Below are 21,375 nucleotides of genomic sequence, written 5' to 3' on the forward strand. Positions count from 1 at the left end.
TATCTGTACGTCCAGGCATTTGATTGTCCAGACCGCAACTACTTCTATTATACCACATTCTCGGCCAAAAATTCATCCAAGTCTGAAAATCCAGAACAAGACCTTTTGGACGTGGGAGGAGCCAGCATTGTGATGGACTGGCCACCCAGACATGGCAACAGAGCAGTGGGGCACCTTACAGGGTACTGCTGTGAACTTCACAAAAAGGGTGAGCCCCCCCAAACCCACTATACCCACTTGTCTGCCACCCCAATAGCCCTTTTGGCTGCAGGTGGCACCTATATGGCAGTACAGTAGGGTTTGTTTGCTTTTTGGTGGGCTCACATTTTCCACCATGAATGTAGTGGTTATAGTGGCTTATGGGCCTGAGACCTCCTCTCTATGGTTCAGTAGCCCACCCCCCAGACAACTTGAGCCACCTGTGTGCAACTCTACTAGGCTTTCCTACGCCAAGTGTTGATGTTCCGGAGGCAAGCATGTATGTTTTTATTCTGAATTCTGTCGGGGTGTGACATTGTCAGTGAACACCGGGTGTGTGGGGGTCTTTACTTTGTCCCTGCAGTGATTATCTGGTCACTTTGGATACCTTTTGGGCACTTATACCTGTCTTTACATCATCTAAGTCACAATGTATAAATTCCATCTAGGCAGTCTCGTCAAACATCCCTGCAGGACAACTAAGTCTAGGCTGGCCCACTTCCTGCCCTAACCACTCCTCCAAAAATGCCCCTTTCAGCTCTGGTCGCACAGCGGGATTCAGAGGACTAAAAAGTCCCTGGATACGTCTAAAAAGCCATTTTGATTAGTAAAAGAGGGGGACAGTTCTATACATTGAAAATAAAAGTATATGTAAATGTACCTCGTGCATATTCATTCTAATCTAATCTAATCTAATCTAAATCTTGGGTTTATATACCGCATCATCTCCAACAGGTGGAGCTCGATACCTTCTAGATACCTTGTCAGTCCAACTGGCTGTAGTGTCCTCAGAATAGGCTTATTATTTACAAGTCGCTTTATATAACGTCTACACGTATGAATGGACAAGATAATTTGCATGCTACATTAAATCAATGGAAAAGAACACCAGCATTCAGATAGGACAGAGCAATTTAACAGCAAAAAGAACTAAGCTTAAACTAAAAAAAAAAAGTTTCAAAATACAAGCTAGGCTTGGGAAGCTCAGGATCAGAATTTATCTTTTCGACAATATGCACGTATGAACCAAAAACCTAACACTGGAAAGAGTAACGGTGTGAGAGAGACCGCTACCTCAAAAGATAAAGAATTCTACAGTCGAGACCAATATTGCATAAAATCCAGTCCTGAATGCATATACAGTTATCCCCCTTAAGGCCTCCTCGGGGTGGGTGTTGATGTTTTATTTTTTCCAAACTTGACTCTACGTACTTGAACTTGGAGGAATTTATGCTCTCCCAAGGCTTTGCTTATTCTCTCATGTCACTTTTATGGATATATGTTGAACTGGCAATGAGGCTAAGGCTGCAAAAATATTGACCTTGACAGATGAGAACATGGCCTCTTGAAGCCACTATATCATCTCAAAAAATGCAGGGTCAATATTTTCCCCCTCTGCTGCAAAAACGTGAGGCCATTCTTGTTTTACAAAGTTGGAGAAGTGATTCTTTCCTGACCACACCATGCTGGCCTACAGCTGCCAAATACCCCATTGTCTTCTTAAGAGGACAACCCCCTCATTCTACTGTGTCAAGTGATCCTCCTTGAGCCAATCAGAAGTCCTGTTATAAATCTAAAAATGTATTTGGTGGGCATGTACATGCAGATAGGAGAGACAAGACAACCTTCTCATGCATATGGCTTTCGCCAATGAATCTTAGGATGAAACTTGAACTCACTTCTACCCTTCCAGAACAGTGTTAGTAAAACAAAAACATTAGAGTAGTGAAAAAAAATCCATCCAGATATTTCACTACATGGACCTGACAGCTCTGTGTAAACAAGGGAGGAATTAACCACATGGATTTATGCAAAGTTCACGTCAATTAGAAGCATCTGGTGGAGAGGGGGAAGGTAATCCGATCGCTGTTATTGAAGAGCCTGATTTTATGATTATACAGATGTGGTGGTGTTCCTTCAGTTTCATTTTTACTCCTAATTTTTTATATTGAAACTTTCTTGTAGGAATCCTGAAAAGGGACAGACAGGGGGAGAAGATGCAAGAACATAAACATAAGAACATCAGAATTGCCATACTGGGACAGAGCAAAGATTCATCAAGCCCAGTATCCTGTTTCAAACAGTGGTCAACCTAGGTCCCAAGTACCTGGCAGAAACTCAAAGAGTAGCAACATTCCAGAGCTAAGATTGTGATGTCATAATGTCTCATTCCACCAATGCCTAAGAGCCAACCTCTTCAGTGATGTCACAAGGCTTGATTATCCTATACTTGGCTCACATAAGAACATCAGAATTGCCATACTGGGACAGAGCAAAGGTCCATCAAACCCAGTATCCTGTTTCAAACAGTGGCTAACCAAGGTCCCAAGTACCTAGCTAGATCCCAAGTAGCAAAACAGAACCCTAGGAATAAGCAGTGGATTTCCCCAAGCCATCTCGATAATGGCCTATGGACTTCTCTTTTCACTCATGTTCTGTTGATGTGAGGATTTACAATGGCCATTAGATCCAGCCCTGGTGAATTTTGCAAGACCAGCCACACAGGACACTCGATGCTGCATTCATTCATGGTGCCTCAGAACATGCAAGGTAGCTGCGTGACATGTAGGCCTACAAAATGCTGGCCTACGTTTCACGCACTTATACCAAACTGTAGGTGCGATTCTACTATGCGTGCCTAGTGGTTGATTGACAACCACGTGCCTGCATGCCTACGCCTATGGCACGCTATAGAGAATCAGGCCTTAACTGTGTAGAGCAGTGGTTCCCAACCCTGTCCTGGAGGACCACCAGCCAGTCAGGTTTTCGGGATAGCCTTAATGAATATGCAAGAGAGAGATTTGCATTTAATGGAGGTGGCAGGCATGCAAATCTGCTCCATGCATATTCATTAGAGCTATCCCAAAAACCCAACTGGCTGGTCCTCCAGGACAAGGTTGGGAACCACTGGTGTAGAGTATAGCGTTATTCAACCTCCTGGGATTTTCTCCAGTCCCAGCCCACACCCTAATATAAGATATTGTGCACCTGGTCAGCCACCCAGGGTGACCCAAAAGGTCAGGGCTTACATATACACAGTGAAAACCTCTCTAAAATTTTCATCTTTATAAAAATTAATGCACATATCACATGTCCATATAGGGACTCTTATACAAGTTCCAGTTCACATCTAAAGTCCACTGCTGTACAGCCTGATATACTGATAAAACAAAATCATAGACAATTCTACACAGCAGACAGACTAATCCAGTCTGGCTTTTCCCCTGCTCCATGCATGACCTATTGTCTCTAATAAAGACTTGTTCTTGGTCGAATAGACATCCCCCTTGCCTTTCTTGTTGTTTTCTCTGTATATCTCAATGCGAGGAGCTCTATGTTTGACATGGAATGTTGCTACTCCTTGGGTTCTGGCCAGGTGCTAGTGACCTGGATTGGCCACCGTGAGAACGGGCTACTGGACTTGATGGACCATTGGTCTGACCCAGTAAGGCGATTCTTATGTTCTTATTCTGCTCTCTTTTGGGAAATCAGAGTTATCAGTCCATTCAATAAGTGGCAATGGTCACACTAGGCTTGGATCCTGCCATCTTCAATATGAAGTAGTAAATGGATGCCTAGATACAACAGCAAACAGTATAGCTTCAATGGAGGAAAAAGCCTCAGGTATGAAGAGAGCAGAACATATGGCTCAACTTCTAGAACATCATCGGCTTAAAAAAAACAAACCTCCAGAACGCTTGGATGGGGTTTGTTAGTGTGCTCACTCGGTTGTATTAGCCTAATTTTCCCCCAGCTTTCTGGAGGTTTTTTAAACTAGTCATGTTCTAGAAGCTGAGCCGGGCTTAAAAAAACCTGCAGAACGCTTGGAAGGGGTTTGTTAGTGTGCTCACTCGGTTGCATTACCCTCATTATCCCCCAGCGTTCTGGAGGTTTTTTAAACTAGTCATGTTCTAGAAGCTGAGCCGGGCTTAAAAAAACCTCCAGAACGCTTGGAAGGGGTTTGTTAGTGTGCTCACTCGGTTGTATTAGCCTAATTTTACCACAGCATTCTGGAGGATTTTTAAGCCAGTGATGTTCTAGAAGCTGATCCAGGCTTAAAAAAAACTTCCAGAACACTTGGAAGGGGTTTGTTAGTGTGCTCACTCGGTTGCATTACCCTCATTATCCCCCAGCGTTCTGGAGGTTTTTTAAACCAGTCATGTTCTAGAAACTGAGCTGGGCTTAAAAAAACTTCCAGAATGCGTAGAAGGGGTTTCTTAGTGTGCTCACTTGGTTGCATTACCCTCATTTTCCCCCAGTGTTCTGGAGGTTTTTTAAACCACTGATGTTCTAGAAGCTGAGCCAGGCTTAAAAAAAACTTCCAGAACACTTGGAAGGGGTTTCTTAGTTTGCTGACTCGGTTGCATTACCCTAATTTTCCCAAAGCGTTCTGGAGGTTTTTTAAGCCAGTGATGTTCTAGAAACTGAGCCAGGCTTAAAAAAACTTCCGGAACACTTGGAAGGGGTTTGTTAGTGTGCTCACTCGGTTGCATTACCCTCATTATCCCCCAGCGTTCTGGAGGTTTTTTAAACTAGTCATGTTCTAGAAGCTGAGCCGGGCTTAAAAAAACCTCCAGAACGCTTGGAAGGGGTTTGTTAGTGTGCTCACTCGGTTGTATTAGCCTAATTTTACCACAGCGTTCTGGAGGATTTTTAAGCCAGTGATGTTCTAGAAGCTGAGCCAGGCTTAAAAAACCTCCAGAATGCTTGGAAGGGTTTTGTTAGTTTGCTGACTCGGTTGCATTACCCTCATTTTCCCACAGTGTTCTGGTGATGTTCTAGAAGCTGAGTCCTATGTTCTGCTCTCTTCATACCTGAGGCTTTTTCCTCCATTGAAGTTAAACTATTTGCTGTGGCAGCTAAGCAGCGGAGTTGTTCCTTTCGTTTTTGAGTTATTTTGTAGCAAATGGACGACCAGAGTGGGAAAAGAGCCCAGCTCTCCTAGTTACCGCCTTTACTCCCAGACGTGCTGGATGGCCCAAGTGGATCTCTATCACCTAGTCATGATAAACCCGAATCTCGAACTCCTATTCTGCCGATCTGCATGCAAAATTAGAACGCGCAGCAAAGGATGCCAAACATTTCAGATCATTTGACATCAAGAGGAATGAATTTGGCCAGCAGCTAAGGCTGGGCGATCTCTCACTCATAAGTTGGCACTCAAGTTCACAACAGAGCTTTTCACAGATTCCTGATGCAGCTGTCCAACGGGAGAAAGATTAATCGGCTTTGTCAAAACAGCTTCTGAAAATGCAGTTTTGTTGACAAAGGGCTTATACGTTCTCTCTTCCAGTGCTTGCATGCTCTCCTGTCAATGAAAGACACGACCCATCTGCTCGGCAGTAAATCTGGGCCCAAGACGCAGTTCGGCAAGGCAGTAAATGACATCGAAACCTCATCTCCTAACAAGAAAGCCGAACGCAGCATTTCGTTGGCGAAATGCAAGTCAGGCAGCTCCTTTGTACACACAGCAGATGTAAACAGATGGTACAGTGTCCAAACCAGTGGAATGTGATTCATGGCGGTTTCAGAAACAGATTTAAACAAGTCACTAATCTCTCTCTGGGGCTCACAGCTTGTGCAATCTTTCCTAACGTCTGCCAGCGAAGTGCAGCACTTTTATATGGATTTCGAGGTGCCCCCTATTCCCCTTCTCCACCCCCACAAGAATGTAAATTAGTCCCCGGCACTCATTCCAATAGATCAATGCGCTCCATAGTTTGAGAATATGGCTATCTCTGCAGCAGACAAGTCTGTGTCATGTTAGAACAGAATAAAAAAAATCCAAAGTCCCTGTTATTGTCAAATGCAGTAGCATCCCAAGTAGAGAATGACTTGGGGACAAATTTTTCCCCATCCCCGCAGGAACTCAATTTCCCCATCCTGTCACCACAAGTTTTGCCGCTGTCCTTGTTCCATTCCTGTAAGCGCTGCCTTAACTAAACTAAACTAAACTAAACTAAGCCTTAAGTTTAACCACACAAGCCTCGAACACTTATGGTTTTAAAGAGTTTGAGGCTTGTGCAGATGAGGACGGAGCTTAGGCATTGGTGGAATGAGGCATTATGACATCACAATCTGAGCTCTAGAAGGCTGCTTCCTATGATTTTAAAGTGTTTGAGGCTTGTGCAGATGAGGACGGAGCTTAGGCATTGGTGGAATGAGGCTTTATGACATCACAATCTGAGCTCTAGAATGTTGCTACTTAGGATTTTAAAGGGTTTGAGGCTTGTGCAGATGAGGATGGAGCTTAGGCATTGGTGGAATGAGGCATTATGACATCACAATCTGAGCTCTAGAATGTTGCTACTTAGGATGTTAAGTGTTTGAGGCTTGTGCAGATGAGGACGGAGCTTAGGCATTGGTGGAATGAGGCATTATGACATCACAATCTGAGCTCTAAAATGCTGCTTCCTATGATTTTAAAGTGTTTGAGGCTTGTGCAGATGAGGACGGAGCTTAGGCATTGGTGGAATGAGGCATTATGACATCACAATCCGAGCTCTAGAATGTTGCTACTTATGATTTTAAAGGGTCTGAGGCTTGTGCAGATGAGGACAGAGCTTAGGCATTGGTGGAATGAGGCATTATGACATCACAATCTCAGCTCTAGAATGTTGCTACTTTTGATTTTAAAGGGTTTGAGGCTTGTGCAGATGAGGACAGAGCTTGCAGGAATGGGGCAGGGACAGGAAAAGAACTCACCGGGATGGGACAGGAAAATGAGTTCCCGCGGGGACAGGGAAAAATATGTCCTCCTGTCATTCTTTAATTCCTAGTTAAATTTCCTCCCCAGATTTTCAGCTGCACCCAGCTGTTCCAGCAAGGCCCAGGTCCCTGCCGTTCATGGAAGACAGATTGTGGGGTTAGGAGCCACCAGCTGCCTGCAGATACCTAAGATATACACTTACTTGGAGAGCAAAATGACACAGTTCTGTGCTCTTCGCCCATCAATCACCGATAGCTCTTTAACTTTGCGGCTGGACAGGTATAAATCCTCCATAGAGCCCATCTCTTTCTGTAATGAAGACAGAGGAGAGAATGAAGCCACGCTTTCCTTTGTACGCGGTGCTTGGTAATTCTGCTACACCAGAGAGCAATGCCGAATTCTTTTTAAATTATAAAGAACAACGCTGGATTTTTAAAATTATTTTTCTGAATTCTCCCATGTCTTGTGCCTTGAAAGTGGAATAAGACTGGATATCTATCTGGCATGAATGAAAGACAGACAAGAAAAACAGCAAAGGTGACCTGCGGTGCACAGTTTTCTTTCTGTATCACATAGTAACATCCACTATCTCCTCCTCTCCCTATTGGCTAAGACTTTTAACATTTGCATCTCCTCTCCCTATGGCTAAGGCTCTTTACACCTGCGTTGTGAGGTCACAGAGCTTTATGGTTATAGAAACATGACGGCAGATAAAGACCCGAATGGTCCATCCAGTCTGCCCAACCTGATTCAATTTAAATTTTTAAATTTTTTCTTCTTAGCTATTTCGATTGAGATGTGACACGTATGTGTTTCGGCCACTATGGCCTGCCTCAGGAGTCTGACTCTTAAACTTATACAATAAATTAATATGAATTATGTTATTAGCCTTATTGCTGTTATATTTGAAAGAGAACAGAAATGGAAAATAAAATGTGCATAGGATGAAGTTAAGATGTGATAGGCTTCACAATAATCTAAGGAAATACTTTTTTACGGAAAGGGTGGTAGATGCGTGGAACAGTCTCCCAGAAAAGGTGTTGGAGACAGAGACTGTGTCTGAATTCAAGAGGGCCTGGGATAGGCACGTGGGATCTCTCGGAGAGAGAAAGAGATAATGGTTACTGCAGATGGGCAGACTAGATGGGCCATTTGGCCTTTATCTGCCATCATGTTTCTATAACTATAAAGCTCTGTGACCTCACAATGCAGGTGTAAAGAGCCTTAGCCAATAGGAAGAGGAGAAGCAAATATTAAGAGCCTTAGCCAATAGGGAAAGAAGGAGATAGTGGATATTGCGGATGGGCCATTTGGCCTTTATCTGCCATCATGTTTCTGTGTTAATTTCTTTTATAAGTTTAATATTCAGACTCCTGAGGCAGGCCATAGAGTGGCTGAAACATGTACGTATCGAGTCTCAATCAATACAATAAAGAAATTGAGCACCACAGGTCACCTTTGCTGTTTTTCTTGTATTTCTACCTGGGAAGGTAGTATTTCTTGTTTTGTTGTGATGAATGAAAGACAGACCACCATGTTGGATAAGCTACAGTATATATAATATACGCAAGAAGAAATGTGTAGCAGTAAGTATGTTACAGCCCAACTGAATTTTGGTTCTGGTTTCAGCACCAAAATCAACCCAAAATCTGGGTTCAGGTTCTGAACTCCCCCCCCTCCTGCAATCACCTTCTGCCCTGTGCTTCTGCCCCTTGATCACTTTCCACTCCGCAACATCCCCACCCAACCACCCGAAGGCTCTCCCCAGGCCTTTCTTTAATCCTTCTGGCTTCAGCAAAAAGTCCTAGGGAGCCAGTGAGGACAGGAGTGACCAGGGATCGCTCTTATTTTGAAGACCTACTAAACAACCAGGAGTTTAAAGGTAGGCCAGGAGAGGGAGGGGGAGGCTTCAGGAAGTAGGAAGGAGAGGGATGTCAAGAATAATTGTGAAGGGGGATGCCAAGAATGGTAGTAGTGTGTGTGTGGGGGGGGGGGCAGTTTCAATTGAAACTAAACTGCAATTTCAGATGCTGGTTTGGTTTTGGTCAGCCTCTATTGTGTAAAGGTGTTACAATACAGGGTTAGCTTTTTCTGAGATGATTTTCAGTACATAAGAACATAAGAATTGCCGCTGCTGGGTCAGACCAGTGGTCCATCATGCCTAGCAGTCCACTCACGTGGCAGCCCTTAGGTCAAAGGAACTTGTCTAACTTTGTCAAGAATCCCTGGAGGGTGTTTTCCCCTATAACAGCCTCCGGAAGAGCGTTCCAGTTTTCTACCACTCTCTGGGTGAAGAACTTCCTTACGTTTGTACGGAATCGATCCCCTTTTAACTTTAGAGAGTGCCCTCTCGTTCTCTCTACCTTGGAGAGGGTGAACAACCTGTCCTTATCTACTAAGTCTATTCCCTTCATTATCTTGAATGTTTCGATCCTGTCCCCTCTCAGACATTTATGTCACAGTCAATCATCCTACTCGTATATAATACTATATGGACTATATAAAAATTTTACATTTGCTTGTCAAAACATGGTTTTAAGATCAGTCTTAAATTTATCAAGAGAATTCAATAACCTAAGAGATAAGTTTGGGACCAGTTACTGAAAAAGTGACAGTTCTTACTTGTTCATGCACAATTTCTTGATATGTTGGAGTTCTAAGATGGTTTTGAGTTTCCGATCTAAGAGATCTTAATGGTATATATGGGTTTAATAAACACATGAGGTATACAGTATAATGGCCCTCCTGTGGTTTATGTTTTAAAAACCAATAAAATAAATTTATAAGTAATTCGGTGATTTATAGGTAGCCTTTCATAGAAGGAGTTATATGATCAAATATCTGTATATTATAAATTAATCAAATTGCTGTATTTTGAATTATTTGAAGCCATATCAAGTGAGTTACAATACTCAAGCTATTGAATCACTCGTGAATGTATTAATATAATAAAAATAATAATAACTTTATTTTTCTATACCGCCTTAGTCAAAAGACTTCTAGGCGGTTCACATTGAAAGAAGGTTGGACAATCAGCGAATTACAGAGTGCTTGAAGAGAAAATTACATAATAGATAGAAGGTACATGGGGCGAAGATGGGGTGAGATTGGAGATACATGAGGGAGAGATTGGAGGTATATGGGGAGGGAATACATGAGAGATTGGGGTTACCTGAGAAACACATCAGGGATCGCAGCGGGGCAGTAATAAAGTGAGAGGTCAATTGCTTAGGCAATGAATAGGGCGGTTTTAATTGTTATTTGGAATGCATTGTAGGTCTGTCTGGCTTTATTTATGTCCCAGACAGGATTGCTGTCTGTTTGCTTGGAACATGAAGGTTCTGTCTAGGAAGGAATTATATTTGCAGCCTGTGATCTTTGGGTATGCAAAGATGTTTTTGTTTCTGGTTGTTCGTATGGGGTTGTGTTCAATGCCTCTGGGAAAAGTATTGAACAAATGGATCTAATATCGTTTAACTACCTGTGAAATCTACAACTGATACGACAGTTTGAAGGAGTCTAATATTATTCCTAAAATCTTAGTTGATGTTACATAGGGTATTGTTATATCACATAATTTAATCTGAGTTGGTGGTTCTGTTTGTTCATGTGGTGTAAATGAGCTCCAAGTTTTCCGCAAACATCTGAAAACCTGGCTTTTCTCAAAAAATGTAAGTCTCCCTCCAACTTAGGAATCAAGGAAACTCTTATATCTTGGCATCCCAAGTCCTCTAAATTTTCTTCACACTTCTACCTCTAACCCTCTGTTGTAGTTCCTTCCTATTTCTCCTACTGTAAACCGCGTCAAGCTCTACGAACGTGGAGATGATGCGGTATACAAACCTAAGGATTAGATTAGATTAGATTAGATGTAAATTTCTCTGGATTTCTCTTAAGTTTATTTTCAATAAACCAATTTGTAATATAGACCAGATTCTGATTTATAGATGCAATTTCAGAATCGGAATCTATAGTATATAAAGAAACATCGTGAAACTGTGCATTTGAGCTAAAGTCAAAAATGGGGCAAGGAAAACGTTAAACAAGATTGGTGATAATATTGATCCTTGCGGAAGGCCAGTTCTTAAACTAAAAGGTGGCGATGTTGAATCTTCTGTGATGACTATGTTTGGACTCTTTATCAAATATGAACCAAACCAGCCCTAACCTGTTTAGTATTTCTTCCAAGGGAGGTGTTCCATCCCTTGGTCTTCTCTGAACCTTTTTGAGTTGCACTGTATCCTTTTTGAGAAGGAGTGACCAGAACTATGCACAACACAGCCTTTACTGCTGTTTTTTTGGGGGGAGGGGGGCGGTTCTCATCACAGCTGGACCAGAATGCATTGGGATGATTGTTGGGTAATAGAACTGGTCTGAAAATTCCTGATTACAGGGGCTAACTATTAACTCCATTTTTTCACGACAGTTGGTCCAAAATCTTGTCTCTTGCAGTTGATACTTTGATAGTTTTTTCACTTTCTGCATGTTGAACTGCTTTCAGATGTGTATAGCTAAAATTATCAGAAGCAATTAAGGAAAGATTTATAAACTATAGTTTATAAATTTTTCCTTAATTGCTTCTGATAATTTCAGATTTCAGATAATCCACATTTTGGATTTGTAGGTACTTACCTCATTCAAAGTTGTCATTTCTTTAATAAGACATTAACTAGTTTTTCTGCTGCCCTCCAAGTACCTACAAATCCAAAATGTGGCCCTGCAAAGGATTTGAGTTTGAGACCACTGATCTATAGGGAGGGGAGAGGTAACCATTTCTAAACAAATCCTTCTGTAACTGTTATATCATCAGCTTAATTGTACTGACATGTCTGCTGTTCCCACAAACACCTTTCCAATGGCTTTGGCCAATCACTGGTTCTGTAAACGTGACTTTGCATGATCATGCTAACCTCTGTTATTTTAGGACTCTGACGCTATTTACTGGGGTGATTCAAGGATGGGAAAAACTAATCTCTCCGTTTTTCTCTCATTTTAAGCCAGTCTAAGAACTAGAGTCCTGTGGGTCCACTTTGGTAATGTAGAACTACGAACCCCAGTAAGCCTTGAGGTGGGTATTAGAACAAATGCAAAACTGCTCAAATCTATCACGGTAACTCAGGAATCAGTCGGTGGTTGTGCATTGCATGCTGGGACTTGTAGTCATTTGGCATTTTTTTTGTTTTCTCCCCTCCTATACTATATGATGTAGTGATTTCTAACTAGGCCTGCTGATTGAGTCCTGGGTTTGCCTTTGGGTTCCTCTCTTTCCTATAAAAATTAAAACTGCAAGCCCAAAGCTGCAATGGGCACAAAATCAGACCTTGATCTAGAGCAGTGGTTCCCAAACCTGTCCTGGAGGACCCCCAGGCCAGTCGGGTTTTCAGGATAGTCCTAATGAATATGCATGAGAGAGATGTGCATATAATGGAGGTGCCAGGCATGCAAATCTGCTCCATGCATATTCATTAGGGCTAACCTGAAAACCCGACCGGCCTGGGGGTCCTCCAGGACAGGTTTGGGAACCACTGAATTTCAGTTTCAATTTTGGCTTTGGTGAACTGATCCAAAATTCAGATTTGGCCATGTTTTGGTTACCTCCCACCTGGACCCACCAGTAATCCTAGTTTACTTTGAGTATATTTGTATAGACAGGTGGGATGGGGGGACAGTGACCCCAGTGAATAGCTGAAACTAGCATTACTGTACTTCAGTAAAGGGGCCACAAACGTCCAACTCCTCTAGATTGCCCAAAGTGTTCTGTACTCACCTGCTTCAGAGTGGGCTTAATTAGAAGATCCTATGGAGGCAGCCACAGAAAACAGAGAATGAAGGTTCAAAAATGAGTCAAGAGAAAAACAGATCATGCCAAGGTTTGCTAAAGCCGTGGTTCACAGCCATGAATATTTTAATACCATTACCAAAGGGCTCTGGATCTTGAAACTATATGGGAGGTGGGGAGGGAGACGGAGCTCCTGCACAGGTAGGGTAACTCCTTTCCCACTACTCTTAGGAGGGATCTGTTCTCCCACAACATGCAGGACTACAGCTCCCAGAATTCATGGGACTGGGTATCCACTTTTCATCTGAACCTAGGGAAAGGAGGACTGCTAACTGGCTTCACATTTACACAGCAGGACTGATCGAATTATAGGTTTACCCTATGGCACGTGGAGACTTTATAGTTCTGGATTCCCAGTTATGTTCTCTAGTCAAAAAGCAAGTTTATAAGTCCTTCCATGCCATGGGGTGAACCTAGGACTGGATCATATTTCTCAAGCAAATCTGCAGCCAACGGGCAACTGAACTGAAAATGTGGCTTTCACTCACAGACGAGCACAGCTGTATGCACAGTATATGTGGGTACTTTTTCTGTCCCTAGTGGGCTCACAATCTAAGATGTATTTTTTTCCCCTGGGGCAATAGTGGGTTAAGTGACTTGCCCAGGGTCACAAGGAGCCTTCAAATCGTTATTATCCAAAACTCCATCTTTCATTTATAAAGTTCTAATTCCATACACCTCTCAAAAAACTTTACGATCCAATCAACAACTTTTATTGGTCATTCCCTCTCTTAAAATCATAAATACCAGAAGACAGTACATTTTCTCTGTCACAGCACCGCAAACATGGAATTCTCTCCCACTTTATTTAAGGGAGGAGAAAAACCTTGATAAATTCAAAAGCCAACTCAAGAGTTTTCTTTTTAAAGACGCTTTCAATACTTAATTGAAATGCCAATTGCTCTTCACAACTCCCTTTCACTTCAGTCAGCTATATATTTACACTATATCTAAATATGTATTTTGTTTTCCCAGCCTTTTTGTGTTTTAACCCTTATCGGTCCCTCCTTTCCTATCATAAATTGTATTTCTTCCCCCTCATTCCCAATGTTTTCCTGTCCAAATTTGTCCAGTTTTTTTTAAAAATGATTTTTAGATTTTTATTATATTATTGTTAACATTTTATTATGTATTTTCTGTAAATGTAAATCGCTTAGTAATTATGATAGGCGATTAATCAAATGTTGAATAAAACTTGAAACTTGAATCAAATCCAGTTCCCCAGGATCTTAGTCTGCTGTCCTTATCATTAGGCTACTCCTTCATCATGGTAAAGTGGAAACAGTTTGGCACCACCAAGACCCTGCCTCAACCAGGCCTTCCCTGTAAAGTCAATCTCAGTAGCCGTGCATTATGGAAACTGCTGAGGATTTCAGTGAGGGCTAAGACTACTTTAAAAGATTACCGAGATTCAGGAAATTATAGACCGGTGAGCCTGATGTCGGAGCTGGGCAAAAAAGTAGAGACTATTTTAAAGAACAAAATTACAGAGCACATACGTAAGCATGGATTAATGAGACAAAACCAACATGGATTTTCAAAAGGCATTTGAGTACCTCATGAAAGACTTCTGAGGGAATTAGAAAGTCATGGATTAGGAGGTAACGTCCTATTTTGGATAAAGAACTGTTAAAACATGGAAAAGAGAGAGTAGGGTTAAATGGCCAATACTCTCAATGGAGAAGGGTAAATAGAGATGTTCCTCAGGGATCTGTGCTGGGAATAGTACTTTTTAACATATTTATCAATGATCTAGATATGGGAATAACTAATGAGAGAATTAAATTTGCTGATGACACATCATTTTAAATCGCAAGAGGAATGTAAAAAATTGGAAGAGGACCCTGGGAAACTGGACATCAAAATGTCAGATAATGTTTAATGTGATCCAGCGCAAAGTGATGCATGTAGGAAAGAGGAACCTGAACTATAGTTACGTGATGGTTCCAGGAAAAGGATCTAGGTGTCATCGTGGAGGAAACGTTGAAATCCTCAGCTCAGTGTGTGGCAGTGGCTAAGAAAGCAAATAGAATGTTAGGAATGATCAGGCGAGGAAAAACTAGAGGTACAGGGGAAGGGAAGGGGGCGCACGCACGGCAGGGGGGATCGGGGAAGGAGTGGAGGGCATCGATGAGGGCGGGAGAGGAGCACCACCACCCTGGGCATCTCTCACCCTCACTATGCCACCAACTGTGGCTTTTAGTTTAAGTTTTCAATAGCTGAAAATGGTTCAAGTGTGTGAAGACTATTTTGCTATATGGTCTTTTACTGTTTAAATGATTGTATATATTCAGGCTTGGATACTTTTTGGGCGCGTCTAAAGAATCTCTAGACCTTATTGGTATGATAAAGATGCAGTGTTTTAATTAAACTTGCAGTGTTCAGAAGCTAGATTCTATGAGAATGGAACTTGTAGTTATTGTTTTCAAGTACAAGTACTGCTCAGCTTATAGTGTTAGGAGGGAAATGATATTACAAGATATGAAGTTTATATATTAGAAATAATTTGAGAAATGTATTGCTCTTGACTGTAATACTTTTAGGGCATATAGTCCTCTCATTCAGTAATATCAATGTGCTTTTTAATTCTGAATTGTGTATCAGGCTGGTAGTACAGATCAGTGGCTAGAATCCTTTTCCCTATATCATGCTTCAACTAAATACAAAATGGAAAACATCTCTGTGTTACTTTCTCTTGTTACTTGTGCACAGTTTGGGTAAGCAAAAAAAGCTGGTAATCATGATTTGTTTTACAAGTTCTCATAAAGGTCCTTCTCAGAGGTTATTTAACTACAGCTGCACTGACTTGGGAACCTAAATGTTTATTGTTTTATTGAAAGCTTCTATACCACTGCTAATGACTGGGGAGTCAATTCAGAGCGGGTCATATGAGCTTCTGTAATGGTGTTACAATTCAGAGTTAGCTTTTTCTGAGATGGTTTTCCACATATAATCTAGTTATCTCTACTTAATTTATCATATCCTTAGCAGACTTGTTGAGAAGTATTTGTTAAAATGGCTCTCCCAGTTGTCAGCCTGTGCTTATAGTTTCTGAGACTGGGCTCCTAAGGGTTTAGCAGAGGACTGCCAACTGCAAGTTCTGAGAATTCCCAGTGGGCTTCATTAGGTCACATTTACACAACCAAACTTTAGTTTGGGGGTTTGGATTCGATTGAAACCAGGTGACAAGTTTTGGCTGCAGTTTTGGTTTCGGCTGAAAGTGGTCAGACAGTTTTATTTATTGATTTTTTTCAATTTTCTATACTGTTCTCCCCAGGGAACTCAGAATGGTTTTCAAGCATTTTCTCTGTCTGTAAATCCACCAGGACAATCTATCTAATGTACTGGGGGCAATGGGGGGATTAAGTGACTTGCCCAGGGTGACAAGGAGCAGCGTGGGTTTGAACCCACAACCTCAGGGTACTGAGGCTTCGGTTATCTGCTAATTTCCTCTTTTCCCTTCTAGCCTGCTTCCACCCTTCTTCTGCTGTTGTCACTGCCCCCTAACTGTCCCTGGCCCATCCAAAGGCACTGCATGTGTTGCAGGACCCTTGCCCATGTTCATGGCCTGGTACATCTACCCCTTGCAAGGCAAACCTCCTGCTAATGGAGGCAAGATGCAGCAGGCCCTGAGCATGGAGGTGGGTGCTCAAAGGACAACAATCGCAATAAAGGTAGTTTTCAAATGCTGCACTGCTGCTGCCTTGCTGGCTGTCCCAGCACCATGCTCTCAATTCTAATCCCTAGGCAAATGCCTTTTCCACCATGTGTTAAAGCCAGCCCTGCCCCCAGGGAAGGATTTCTAGTTGCTTCTATTTGGTTTCTGAGTTGCTCTTCAAGCATAAAGAGACACACTGAATTTGTAAAGCTTACCTGGTGTCTCTGATAGGCTGAGAACATTTTTTCAAAGTCCTCCAGGTCTAGAACATTGAAGGCCTTGATGTCGTCAATATCATTCCAGATGGTACCGTTAATTTTGTCCTGGAACCCAAAAAAGAACACAATGCCAAGAGCCATGAGAAGAGGAAACATCTTTCCACTATTATACCACAAGAAGACAAAGGCCATCTGCTAGCCCAGGAGGAAATTACACCATGGGGGCAATTGTGTAACTGAGAGCCATGTGTTAGCCATGTCCACCGAGTGCTAGTTTTGTCATGGAAGCCGTGTGCACAGATGCTGTCATAGAATATAGGTACAAACCTGTATTTATGTGCAACAAGTTAAACACTCATGCCACGTCAATGAGAAGTGTCACTGGGCATACCTAAGTGCTACATGTCATGTATGTGAATTTTGGTTTCAGTTTCAGTTTCAGCTTCAACACAGAAACCGACCTGAAACCCACATTCAGCACTGCTTGTTTCAGCTAAAACATGAAGACACAGTTTCAGATGAAACCAAAACTTTTTTTTTCTGTCTGATGGCTTTCCTCCTCCCTGCCCCCCCCCCCACACACACATAAGAAGCCCTCCCCCCATTCCTGGACCCACCTGTAGGCTGCCACCATTACTGCCCCAGGGTCTACCTTATTGCCCTGGTGGCAAATTGGGACAGGAGAAATTCCCAGTCAAAATGGCTGCTGCGACTTCCAGCAGAAATGAGAAGATTGCCACTGGAGATTGTAGCAACTATATTGGGATTGTACCTGTTAAGGGAAGGAACAATCTTAGCGGTGGAAGAGGAAGGAGGAAGAGAGCAGAGGCTGTTCCTGGTTGGAGGGCTGGGCTGGTTTCAGTTTCAGCCCACACTGAGCGGCAAATTTCAGCCACAGATTCGGTCTCAGCTGCCTTACCTGCTACTGTATTCAATAGTGCATGGCGCACATTCGTGGTATATATGAGCCAATGTCGGCACTTGCACATGCATGGCACCCCTAACTTCTTGTACACAGAAAAAAGCCCTTTATAATAATAATTAATAATTTTTTATTCTTATATACCGCCAAATCCTTGGTAGTTCGAGGAGGTTTACAACAAGAAGTGCTGGACAATCAGCGAAGAGGTTACAATTCAAAGTCGTCAATACAATCTTATAGAATGGAAGAAGTGGGAAACTATATAGTTCTTAGGTTACTGGTTGAATTAACAGAGCTATAAAAATTCTTAGTTTACAAATCGGTTGAACGACCGATGTCTCTACTATTGAAATTCACTGGCCATACTTAGGCTTCCTCCCCGTGTTAATGCCCAAAGCCTTTCGTGTGACTGATCACATTATACCTTCCTGGCAATGACTCCAGAAACATGGACTCTTCACCTCATTTATGACATCAGACACTTGCCGGACCCCCAATTGATGATGTCATAAGCAAGAATGACACAGCCTGGCATAATCCATACTCTACAGAGGGGTCCTGAAATCCAGTTCTTGAGGTCTACAACCAGCCTTGTTGTCAGGATTTCCATAATGAATATGTATAAGATTTATTTGCATGCAATGGAAAGCAATGAATGCAAGTATGTCTCATACCATAGGCATCATAAAGATGGGGGTAATGCCCCCCCCCCCCCGCCCCTCCAAATATTTTTGATAAAAACTCTTATGAGGCTCACAGCTCTCCACTGGATTACAAAGCCCCCCTCACCTTAAAAACCACAAGCAGGGCAATGGCATAGCAACGATTCTCCAGTGATGCTGGTGTCCTCCACACTGTTCTTCTGCTGCGTTCCACCCCCCTGTGAAGCAACTTCCTGTTTCCAGTTGGGCGGACCACAGCAAAGGAACCGTGCAGATGAAGCTGTGGGCAGCACTAAAGAATTGCTGCCACGCCAGTGGCCATCGTACATTTTTCGTGATGAAGTGTGCTTTGAAACTGGGTGGGGAGGGAGGAAGAAGGGATAGATGCTGAATGGGAGGGGCAGAGAGGATAGGAATGGGGGACAAAGGGATGGGAAAGAGATGGTGGCACAAGGATGGAGGGGAAGACAAGAGAGGAGGGAAAGGAGAAGGTGGGACATGGATGGAGGGGAGGAGATGATGCACATGGATGGAGCAGAGAGAAAGAGATGAAAAGGTAAAACGATTTGAGATGGAGGCACAAAATCAGAAGAAAACTGAATATGGAAATCAGTGCTAAAGATGGATCTAATCTAATCTAATCTAGTCTTCGATTTATATACCGGGTCGTCTCCCTGGGGAGCTCGACTCGGTTTACAAGTAATTAAAGACCAGCAAAAAAGCAAACGAGAGCATAACGAGATGTACTGTAAAAAGTGAAGGAGAGGAAAGAAACAGCAAATGCATAAGGAGGCCTTGGAAACGGAGTTAAGAGCACAGAAGGAACAAGAGGGTCAGAAACATAAAAAGGTAGGAAAAATGTTTGAAAACTTACATCTGTTGTTTTTATATTTTGGACTGTTCAGGAAGAAGTGCATTTCTTTCTATTTCTCTTGTGGCATATTAGGGTTTCGTTTGTGGGTTTGTATTGAAAATGTTGGGGTTTTTTTTTTCTTTTTTGGTTAAAATGTCTTTATTGAATTTCATAAAATACAATAATTCAACACAACAATTACTTTAATGACATTTAAGCCCTTCCCCCTCCCCTCAACAAAATTGTAAACGTAGACAAATATTTTTTTTTTCCTGTTTTCTGCATGTGTGGCTGAAGCCTGGTGTGTATATATTGTATTTGTATATGAAAAATGAATGGAACAAATGGCATTACAATTAGTACTATTATTATGGGGCGGGGTCTGGGAGCTTAGGTGTGGTCTGGGGGTGGAGCTTGGGCGGGGTCTGGGACCAAACTTTTGGGTCTCTACAAACAAAAAAGCATTCTGCTGCCTACGTCTCATACATATTCTTTGTGGAATCCTGAAAATTGGGCTGGGTTGTGGACCTCAAGGATTGGATTTGAGGACCCATGCTCTACAGCAGGGGTAAGCAATTCCGGTCCTCAAGCGCCAGGTCAGGTTTTCAGGATATCCACAATAAATATGCACAAGATAGATTTGCATCTCAAGGAGGCAGTGCATACAAATCCATCTCATGCATATTCATTGTGGATATCCTGAAAACCTGACCTGGCTCCGGCTTTTGAGGACCGGAATTGCCTACCCCTGCTCTACAGGAATTGGTAGTTAATAGCAGTTTCTTCCTGTAAAGTTGAACGAAACTGTGTAGAGAACTAAGCTGAATTTGAGGCCTGCAAGCTGTTTCAAGTTGGTTAATTTTTTTGAACTGGAAAGAAAATTGTTTTCTAATTAATTGAGAACAATATGTGCCATGTCTATTTATAATATTCCACTGGTATTTGGCTGCAGTACAGTTTCAAAGCAGTGCTAATTAACTCTTCACTCTGTGCAACCACTAGGAATATTTTAATCCACAAAAACATTCAGCTGAGCTGCTCTAGTCTAACCCATCCACAGCCTGTAACCCAGTGGTTCCCGACCCTGTCCTGGAGGACCACCAGGCCAATCGGGTTTTCAGGCTAGCCCTAATGAATATGCAAGAAGCAGATTTGCATGCCTGTCATGTCTATTAAATGCAAATCTCTCTCATGCATATTCATTAGGGCTAGCCTGAAAAGCCGACTGGCATGGTGGTCCTCCAGGACAGGGTTGGGAACCACTGCTGTAACCTGTTGCTGAGCCGTTCAGCTAAAAGCAGTGTCGGTGTAACCCCACCGCTGGGATTCATTTGGTAGAATATGGTATTCAGATCCCATAACCTCTCTCTCAGGATACTGAGATCTGGATGCAGTAATTCCTCCCTCACAATTCTTACACTGGACATAGAATATTGCCCCTCTAACCCCTCCCGTAGGATTCTGCATTCTCTAACCCTGGAGGACTCCATTCAGTTCTTCCCCCAAAAGAAAAACTCAATTCTCAATCCTTTCGCTGGCTCAGTATCACTGGAACTTAAGAACCTAAGAATAGCCTTACTGTATCAGAACAAAGGTCCATGAAGCCCAGTAGCCCGTTCTAACGGTAGCCAACCCTGGCCAAAACCCAAGGAGTAGCAACATTCCACGCTACCCTTCCAGGGCAAGCAATAAGACTATGGACTTTTCCTCCAGGAACTTGTCCAAAACTTTCTTAAAACCAGCTATATTAACCATTCTTACCACATCCTCTGTCGACGCATTTCAGAGCTTAACTATTTTCTGAGTGAAAAAAAAAAAATTTCCTCCTATTGGTTTTAAAAGTATTTCCATGAAACTTCATCGAGTGTCTCCTAGTCTTTGTAATTTTTGACGGAGTAAAAAAATCGATCCACTTGTACCCATTCTACTCCACTTTTATCAAGATGTAGATCTTTCTGACGTGGGCAGATGACTGCCAGTTTCTAGGTACTTGGAAGTGTAGCATGACAGACTTTCCTGAACCTTGAGGACTGTAAATCCATCAAGTTTTTAAGATATCTCTAATGAGTATGCATGCAATAGATTTGCATGCAAATGTGTCTTATGCATATTCCTAGGGATACCCTGAAAATCCCATTTGTCTGTCTGCAAGACAGATTATGTGTATATCAAGTTTTGATTATAAGTAAACAATTTGACCCCCCCCCCCCCCTGTGGAAGTGGGTAAAACCTGGACCAGATCAGCCTGTCCTGAGACTCCAGAGCCGATCTTCCTTGTTAGCATGTGACAAGCAGGATGTTCAGGAACTCATCAAA

General features: G+C 42.4%; 1 protein-coding gene across 2 annotated transcripts in view; it reads right to left on the reverse strand.

Moving 5' to 3' along the window:
• Positions 1 to 21,375, reverse strand: part of DAAM2 (dishevelled associated activator of morphogenesis 2) — a 460,184-nt gene that overhangs the window by 111,512 nt on the left and 327,297 nt on the right. For both annotated transcript variants that reach the window (XM_033939628.1, XM_033939627.1), the window contains exons 15-16: positions 16,620 to 16,727; positions 7,110 to 7,216 (exon numbers count right to left, since the gene is read on the reverse strand). In XM_033939628.1, coding sequence (XP_033795519.1) covers positions 7,110 to 7,216; positions 16,620 to 16,727 — 215 coding nt within the window. The remainder of the gene's footprint in view (positions 1 to 7,109; positions 7,217 to 16,619; positions 16,728 to 21,375) is intronic.

This window comes from Geotrypetes seraphini, chromosome 3 (genome assembly GCF_902459505.1).
Source record: "Geotrypetes seraphini chromosome 3, aGeoSer1.1, whole genome shotgun sequence".
In the NCBI taxonomy this organism is placed as follows: domain Eukaryota; kingdom Metazoa; phylum Chordata; class Amphibia; order Gymnophiona; family Dermophiidae; genus Geotrypetes; species Geotrypetes seraphini.